Source organism: Cydia fagiglandana, chromosome 11 (assembly GCF_963556715.1).
Source record: "Cydia fagiglandana chromosome 11, ilCydFagi1.1, whole genome shotgun sequence".
NCBI classification, from domain to species: domain Eukaryota; kingdom Metazoa; phylum Arthropoda; class Insecta; order Lepidoptera; family Tortricidae; genus Cydia; species Cydia fagiglandana.
This window is the reverse complement of record NC_085942.1, coordinates 8821971-8831758: the sequence shown is the minus strand read 5'-3', so window position 1 is coordinate 8831758 and position 9788 is coordinate 8821971. Positions and strand designations below refer to the sequence as shown.

The window sequence follows — 9788 nt, the reverse complement described above, 5'->3', positions numbered from 1 at the left end:
ATTAATTATTTTTATTATTTATTAAAAACCAACCAATTATTTATTTATACAAGAAAACGAATCAGTTTTATATTTACCATCATCAATTAGCCCATCTGCTTGAAAATTTAAAAAACCGGCCAAGTGCGAGTCAGACTCGCGTTGCAAGGGTTCCGTTCGTACAGTCATCAGCAATAGTATCTTACACAACTAGGGCCGCAAAAATATATGACGCGCTCTTATTGCGCTCCAAATAAGAAGGTGTCACATATTTTTGCGGCCCTAGTTGTGTAAGATACTATTGCTGATGACTGTACATTAGAAATGTAACATTACACAATTTTTAACAATGTATTTTTAATGTGAAACCTGAGTGAAAAAGCCGTAGGGTCGGATCAAAAACGAAGTAATTAAGTCCGACTCACGCTTGACTGCACATTTCTAATAGGTTTTCCTGTCATCTAATAGGTAAAGAACAATTTTATGATTTTTTTTCAAAAGTTTAGACCCAGTAGTGTCGGAGATAAAGGGAGGAATGGTCAGTTTTTGCCTATTTTCTTGAATAACTTCTAAAATGTTTATCCTAAAATTATAAAAAAAATATATTTGGATTCTCACAATGAGCTCTTTTATTTGATACATATCAACACGATTTAGTTTGAACTTTTTTAAATTTTCTCATTGACCCCGTAAAAGTGGCCCGCATGTTTAAAATTCGTTTGTTTACGGTACATGTCCGTCTTTGGGTCACAAAATAACGCGGAATACGAAGAAATGACGGCGCGTCGGAGCCATCCAGAGCTTCAATATCGACGCCCGAAAGCAAACACGTAGTAACCCACAAAAACCAAATTGTTCACCAGAGACGAAAAACTTTTCGAGTTTTGAAAAAAAAAATCATAACTACGTTGTTTATGAACATAACTAACTCAAAATTGGATGCAACATTCAAATTTTTTTGAACTTCAAATTCATTTAAATAAATGTAACCGCAAGTTGTTACAAGACCATATTTTGTGGGTTACTACGTTTTGATCTTTTTTTCACAGTGCGCAAACTCGTAATAAACGCCAGTACCAAATGTATGGGATAGCATTGTCTTAAAATTTGTATGGACAGCAAAAACGCAGTAATCCACCTGAATATGACAAAAGATATCCATAATAAAGTCTTAAACGTTAAAGTCTTAAACGTTAAATTATGGGTGAACAAAATGCTGTAATATTTTTTTTTTCTTTTTGTAAGCAATTTAGAATGCATTAAATGTATAGCCAAAATTTTACCACATCCTTAAAAATTACTTTAATGGCATCTTAAAGTAAATAACACGACATTTCAAATGTACTTATAAATTGTGAAGATGTTTTCGGGATTCATAAACAAAAAAAACACATCTATTATGATGATTTGAACTATTAAAATCAATATAAGCATTCTTAAGACCAAACAAAATACATAACTTTTGATTAATTTTCAATTTAAACCGTAAATAATGCAATTTTACATGTTTACGATTGAAGAAAAACTTCCTTTCTTAAATAAAAATAATCACTTTATCCAAAATCCCCGTAATATTTTACTTGATTACAAACACGTCGACTCACTTTCACCCCCCGAACCGCACTGAGCGACGGCGCAAACGTTCAAGTAATGACCGCGATAGCCGCGTTAAAATGAAATAAAGCGCAGTTTAAACCTTACGCCCTACAACAGTGAAGTAATTATTATGTGGTAGTTTTACTTGATCCTTGTAAACGTAGTAAAAGACATGGCTCTCATATTTAAATGGTGTGTGAATTTGTGTTAAACCACTACTCGACTAAACATTATTTCCCACCAAATAGCGTAACTGCAAGACATTCACATTCATGAGCGGCAAGCACGTAGTAACCTACACTTGCGTCAGACCAAAGGAGGTTGTAAATTGTAAATGACAAAAGTATAAATAATTTGGAATTCAAAATGCTGTAAATACAATGACTTAAATTATTGATTTTTTTGCTATTTACTGCGTGTTTGCTGAGTACATTTCAAGAAAGACGAGACAATGCATGTTGTGTTCCTATTTTCCCCATTTTTCATCGTATTGGCACGTGGATTCGGCTTATCGACGCAGAAAAAATTGGAGATTCCAAAAATGCAATCAAAATTTTTTGACCTTGTGTGGCTTACTACGTGTTTGCTTTCCGGCGTCGATAACAAGTCGGACTGCGCATCTGCTCCGGCGCTGCGGGCAAAGCAGCCCTTGCGTATAAAAGCGCAGGCACTAATGGGAGCCTTCGCAGCTTCGGCTTGCTGGTCGCCAAACGGCACTGTATAAAAAAGTTCAAAACGTAGTAACCCACAAAATATGGTCTTGTAACAACTTGCGGTTAAATTTATTTAAATGAATTTGAAGTCCAAAAAAATTTGAATGTGTTATCCAATTTTGAGTTAGTTATGTTCATAAACAACGTAGTTATTTTTTTTTCCAAAACTCGAAAAGTTTTGAAAAAACTTCAACAGTCAAAACTTACACGCCCAAAAAGTATAAAAAATAAACAATTCAGTCAACAAGCAGCACCGTCAAGTCAACATCGAGATCGAGAGCGGGTAGCCGGGTAATGTATTAATATTGTAGACGGCTGAGATTAACCGGTATTATATCGTTCCTCGAGAACGAAAACATTTCGTTCTCTCAACTAACCGGTTAGAAGAGAGAACTAAATTTTAAAGTTCACGTTCCATCAATTAACCGGTTTATTAATGAACGAAATAATATAACGGTTTATGAACGATATTAACCGGTATATGAATACCGGTTCCGAGCCCTGGGCTGTCTGTTATTTTGATATAGTATTATCTAAGTTAGTTACTAAGAAAGCTTATTGATATTGATATCAAACTTGCTAAAGTCGCAAAAAGTTGGTACTCTATAATTTGAGTTTTTTTTTTTAATTTTAACACACTTGTCTTTCAAAACTGGTTGATTATAGACAGATAAACACAATGTGTTTAGCGGTTATTTTCACGTTCGCCTACTTATCGTGAAAAATATCGAGGTCGAGTTTGATTTTATCAAGATTTGCCACTCGTTTGCTTTAAATCGTTTCCGACGGCGATAATGACATTTTAACTTGGGTAAAGCGGTTAAAATGCTCGTAAATTCAAGCATTTACCGTGTCATTAAGTGCAAGTTTGGTTCGTGCGCTACATATCGTTCTGTTTTATATTATTTGTGACCATTTATTTAGCGCCAATAAAGACATAATAATTGTCGTCAAGGAAAATAAAGTTTTTGCTACAAACCTGCTACAGGCTACGGCGTAGAGTAACAAGAAAAGCACTGAGTGAATTAATTCCATTAATAATATATCCATGTAAAATTATGCAGCGCGTTGTACCTGTGGAAATCCACCTACGCTAGGTAGAATTGGGAATACCTTATTCATAGGTAAATTGCAACTGGGGAAACCGATGATATTAATATCGACACTCATATCGATCTTTATTTTTATGATGCTAATATTACTGATGCATTTTAGAGCAGAGCAGCTTAAAGGAGGAAAGAGCTCATAACTCGCTAAAATATCTAAAAAAGCATGCATATTCAAGCATGTCAAGTGACAATTGTATTTTTATTGTTACAGCACGAGCGAGCTAGTGGCGCTGATCGCTGTGTCTTGCACGCTGTTCCTGTTCCTACACACGCGGGACCTGAGCACCAAGCTGCGCCGCATGGAGGGCAAGCTGAACGACGACGTGACTGCCTTCAACCACCTCACTGACAGTAAGTAGTGTTACAGCACGAGCGAGCTAGTGGCGCTGGTCGCTGTGTCTTGCACGCTGTTCCTGTTCCTACACACGCGGGACCTGAGCACCAAGCTGCGCCGCATGGAGGGCAAGCTGAACGACGACGTGACTGCCTTCAACCACCTCACTGACAGTAAGTAGTGTTACAGCACGAGCGAGCTAGTGGCGCTGGTCGCTGTGTCTTGCACGCTGTTCCTGTTCCTACACACGCAGGACCTGAGCACCAAGCTGCGCCGCATGGAGGGCAAGCTGAACGACGACGTGACTGCCTTCAACCACCTCACCGACAGTAAGTAGTGTTACAGCACGAGCGAGCTAGTGGCGCTGATTGCTGTGTCTTGCACGCTGTTCTCGTTCCTACACACGCGGGACCTGAGCACCAAGCTGCGCCGCATGGAGGGCAAGCTGAACGACGACGTGACTGCCTTCAACCACCTCACTGACAGTAAGTAGTGTTACAGCACGAGCGAGCTAGTGGCGCTGGTCGCTGTGTCTTGCACGCTGTTCCTGTTCCTACACACGCGGGACCTGAGCACCAAGCTGCGCCGCATGGAGGGCAAGCTGAACGACGACGTGACTGCCTTCAACCACCTCACTGACAGTAAGTAGTGTTACAGCACGAGCGAGCTAGTGGCGCTGATAGCTGTGTCTTGCACGCTGTTCCTGTTCCTACACACGCGGGACCTGAGCACCAAGCTGCGCCGCATGGAGGGCAAGCTGAACGATGACGTGACTGCCTTCAACCACCTCACTGACAGTAAGTAGTGTTACAGCACGAGCGAGCAAGTAGCGCTGGTCGCTGTAACTTGCACGCTGTTCCTGTTCCTACACACGCGGGACCTGAGCACCAAGCTGCGCCGCATGGAGGGCAAGCTGAACGACGACGTGACTGCCTTCAACCACCTCACTGACAGTAAGTAGTGTTACAGCTCGAGCGAGCTAGTGGCGCTGGTCGCTGTGTCTTGCACGCTGTTCCTGTTCCTACACACGCGGGACCTGAGCACCAAGCTGCGCCGCATGGAGGACAAGCTGAACGACGACGTGACTGCCTTCAACCACCTCACTGACAGTAAGTAGTGTTACAGCTCGAGCGAGCTAGTAGCGCTGGTCGCTGTGTCTTGCACGCTGTTCCTGTTCCTACACACGCGGGACCTGAGCACCAAGCTGCGCCGCATGGAGGGCAAGCTGAACGACGACGTGACTGCCTTCAACCACCTCACTGACAGTAAGTAGTGTTACAGCTCGAGCGAGCTAGTGGCGCTGGTCGCTGTGTCTTGCACGCTGTTCCTGTTCCTACACACGCGGGACCTGAGCACCAAGCTGCGCCGCATGGAGGACAAGCTGAACGACGACGTGACTGCCTTCAACCACCTCACTGACAGTAAGTAGTGTTACAGCTCGAGCGAGCTAGTGGCGCTGGTCGCGGTATCGTGCACATTGTTTCTTTTTCTACACAAGTGTGAATTTACACTGTCCTTTTCTTCCTGCCTTCCTCGTCTCTTTAACATTACGTTCACAATTAGGTATCCAGATACGAGTACCTAATACCACCCACCACGCAAAATAGGCGCAATAATAACATCGAGTTGCGGAAACCAAGCCCGCGAGAACCTATAACCTATACAAGTACCTATCATTCCTTTTCTATTCATAACAGTGTTCAACAAACTCATTTTCTTCTTAAATGTTGATCTTCTTTGTTGGTTTTCTATTCTGTCCAACCGATCTTTACCATACAAATTATCTTCTTCCTATCGTGTTGCTTAAATGTACAGCCAATTAATTTAATAATATAAAATAAACGCTATTTAACATTACTAATACACGGTTATTGTTACAAAAACATGGCAAAAAGTCGACTATAAAGTAGTAATAAATCCATCCTGGATGTGCTCTATCTTGATCTACATTTTATGGCCCGATTTAAATTGGCAGTTTAAATAACTTTAGTCAATTAATACAACTGAGCTATTTTAGTGAATCGCCGAGCGATGTTTCATTGACCGTGTCGGGAATTAGACACGAGGATAATTGAAAACTAAAGAAATGTTAAAAAAAAAAGAAACGCAAACATTCAAATACCTCTCAGTTAGGATCACATATACAGGGTGGTAGATACTTATTTAAATTAACAGTATTTTAAAAGTTTATATAAAATTGAAATTTATAAATTAAAAACAAAGCTCTGAATAACCGGCTTAATATTGATTTCATAGAAAGTTTAATTTCGCTGCCTGCTAATTACCTATTAGTATAAGTTGTACGTCAAAAGCTTTAAAAATAACTAAGCGGACGGGGAGCTTAAATTCATCTAAAATCAAAATGATCATTTTTTTTTTAGTAAGTGCGTAAGTGTGTTTAGATAATTTTGAACGCCTCACCCGCTCAGCTACTTCTACTCATTACTGTACATATATATTAAATAATTTAAAACCGTGACCCTAAAATCATCTTAGATCATTCGTATTTCAGTTGTTTATTTCCTCGTATTATTCCCTCGTATTAGCCTTCTTCAATCTACGAGTATGTAAGAATGTTCTATAACATTTATTTATTCCATCCTGTATATGGAACTTCATAGTACCTCGCTGACAGCGCGTGTAATCAGAAGCAACGGCCAATCAAAGCACATTAATTAGGTACTCCGGCGCTTCAGTCTCGCATTCCACAGTGCCAATGATACTAGCACTTAAGGGGCTACCCGAGGTTTTCATCGATTTTTGACAAGTTTTGAATCGTATCTTCTACTTTTGCATAACAAATGGAATTACATATAAGACAAACGGCTATCGGTTCTTCATTTTTTATCTCCATTTTAGTCTACCGGATTTTGAAAGAAATGGATACGGATTTTATTATGATTTTTTTAAACATTGTCTACAAAAACACTTTTTTCGTAACTAGATTGCTGTAAAGGATCTTACATATACGAAATCTACATATTTGGGTTTGTCTTTGGCGTCTCGAAAAACGTGTGTGGATTTTAATTTTAAACTAAGCATTGCTCTAGCCTCAAAACCCACGAAGGAAATAGTCGAGTACGTTTGTATGGAGAAATGACCACTCCTTGGCTCTTAACACAAAAGTTATGGCCAAAAAACCAGTAAAATATGTGCCCTGAAATTGTTCAACTTTGCTGCTAAATATCTCAAAGGCAATGAATTTTGAAGTAAATATGGGATACTATACTACTTAAAGCCGTTGCTGTTAATATGATAAGCAACAAAAAACATTAGAAAACTAAGGGATTCAGATCGAAGGTCATTGGCGTGGGGGGAGCCCCTTAAATTAAGTTCACTTGGAAATCGTGTGTACCTGCAATATGTAATCCTACTCGCATATCTCATTCACGGTCGACTGAATAATATTCGTAGCTCTTTGACTTTGTACCTGATTACATGTACATACGTAATAATATAGAAGGTTAAATCGAACTTAAACTTTTTTAGAATATATAAAACTGCACTGCATGTCTCAGCTGACTGACTCCTAGCCTAATAAGTATTAATGAATACTTGGCTGTTTCATAGATTTTGGCTGGTCCTTTTTCTATGGGAGGGAAAATGTTTTTTTCGCGATTTTAGGGTTGGTACTATAGTATAAAGTTGCTCAGTATGATCCCAAAACCTCCCTGGTAACGGTAATGCAGTTATTTTTTAGCCACCGTGTGTATGACGCGTCTCCCATCGGAAGCACATTGATATGCAGCAATCTGACAGTTCCAGATGCATATAACGTTGGCACTGATAAAACTTTCCCGCCCTGATAAGGTACCGTCAACCTCTGGAGCTCGTCCAAACTTTCACTGGAAATCATTGGATACCGTTCACTGACTTTTATTGTCGTTCACTTTTTGCCCTAGGCCCTGGGAACTGCGGTAATGCCGCCAGACGGTTTTTATTACAAAACAATTGATTTGCTACACGATCTTATACAATACCATTGACACCTAAACAGTAATTTTGAGTGATATTTATTACCCACTGTGGTGTTGTAACGTGTCGGAATGTTTTGTAGCTACCGATCTGACACGAATACTTACCGCATTTGCTAATGAACCCATAATACTATGGAAAGTGTACTAGGCTTGCGTCTGACACTTGTCTTGCCTTTTTCTGTGATAAGAAGCGTCAATCTAAGCACTTTATATACATATTACTATGTACAATATACTGAGTCAGTTCAGTATACTTAGGTACACTAACACTACCTATCAATCCTATCATATATTGGTTGCGAAGCTTTCCTGTCAACACAAATAATTAGCTGACTTTAAATGATTGCCTAATTGCATATGTGTTATAGAATTGCCCATGTTTTTTTTATACCACGATGGCAAACAAGTATACGGCCTGCTTAGTGGTTAACAGTTTCCGTAGGCTATGCACTGCTGAAACTCCAGGGGTGTTACAAGTTAATAACAACCCAGCTACCTACGTCCTACGTGCTACATAACTTATTGTATCTACAGGTGGATATGCTTGTTAGTTACCATTGTGGTATGTACAAAAAAAAACATATGATGCGCATTTTCTAAATACTTATATAATCCTCTTAGTATCCCGACGCTATACATCAGGAAGATAGACGAGTTCTAACCGTTAACAATGCCGTCATGAATAACAGTTACCAATTTAGCTAACAAACTGCTCCACAAAACGCTTGTACATCATTATTGTCTATGCCTGTTTAATTATCGCTGGGTACAGCTACGGTACGAATACGGGCGTACTAATAGGCTGAGGTCCCGAATGGCGACCGCAGCGACTGACGGTGCACCGCCAGTCCACCACGTTCCAATCCCACTTCCTTATTGAGCGCTCTCGATAGCCATTGATTGGAAAATGCTCCATTTCTGCCGCTAGTGTGCAAATAAAACGCAACATAAGGAAATAGATCTCTGCATTGCGTTGCGGTGGGGTATAGAGTATATCAATTGAACGAGATACAGTTAGGTACAAATTGAACTTTGATTTGAACAAAATTATCATCTGTGCCTAGCTGTAACAAATATTAGTTATTATAAGTATAGTAACATGCTCAAAACATTTTATAGCCGAGACTTATCGCAGTAGAACGGCAATTATTGACGAGATTGTAGGTTTGAGATACGTGCAATATAGTCCGGTAAATTACCCCTTTTTGTGGTGATTATCTATCGTTCGATTGCATAACACGGGTCATTTGGATAATACATGCGTATAAGTGGCTACGTGAAATAGAAAATATCGCATGTTTGAAAATCATCGACCGATACAAATGACCATTGAGCGACGACGTCATCAAAATCGTCTAATTGACAAGATACGAGTACAACATATATCACTTACTAGCAAAACTGTCACTGCTGTAAATTAATAAAAACTGTAAAAGGTATAATCATGTAAATTCCTGGAGGCATTCAGCTTTTTTATTTGAAATAGTTAATGGCAGCTTGCTGCATATAGGTACCTCTACGAGTTATAACTGTAACTCTATTTAAATTATTAAATTTTGAAGCGGACAATGTAAACCTGTTATAAATTCTGCGATAAGGCGGTCATGTCACTATAGATTTTCGATTTGTCACAATACCTATTAAAATACAATGTGGAATTCCTTCCCTTTTGCGTGCTTACTAAAGAAAACTATTCCATGTTTAAATCATAAATAAAACTAGACTCACAAAGTCATGTCAGCCCTCAAAAATGATGCAGGCCTTGCGGGAATGTATTTATGGACGAACATGTAATATATGCGCTCGCGGACAGATCTTGACGTTGGAGCAAAAAGGCGACTCCTCTTGGATCTAGATTATTATTCGATTTTATTATTTGTTTTATTAAAAAGTGCTCAAAAAGCTACAAAATATACACTCATACGTCTGTATTATATTCTGTACCTATAATTTTGGACTAACTTACTTTAAAAAATACACCCAGTTGCAAGCCAGGTCTGCAAAACTGTTATATGCAGGGTTCAAATTTCGGCAGGATTTCAAATTCAAATTTAGGATTTTTATGATTTAATGCAAGACT

The 9788-nt window shown here is 39.1% G+C and overlaps 1 protein-coding gene across 1 annotated transcript in view; it reads left to right on the top strand.

Annotated features, from left to right (window-relative positions):
* Positions 1–4241: 4241 nt before the first annotated feature.
* Positions 4242–9788, top strand: part of LOC134668888 (heparan sulfate 2-O-sulfotransferase pipe) — a 57029-nt gene continuing 51482 nt past the window's right edge. The window contains exon 1 of the mRNA XM_063526377.1: positions 4242–4528. Within this exon, the coding sequence (XP_063382447.1) occupies positions 4477–4528 (52 nt within the window). The 5' untranslated portion in view covers positions 4242–4476. The remainder of the gene's footprint in view (positions 4529–9788) is intronic.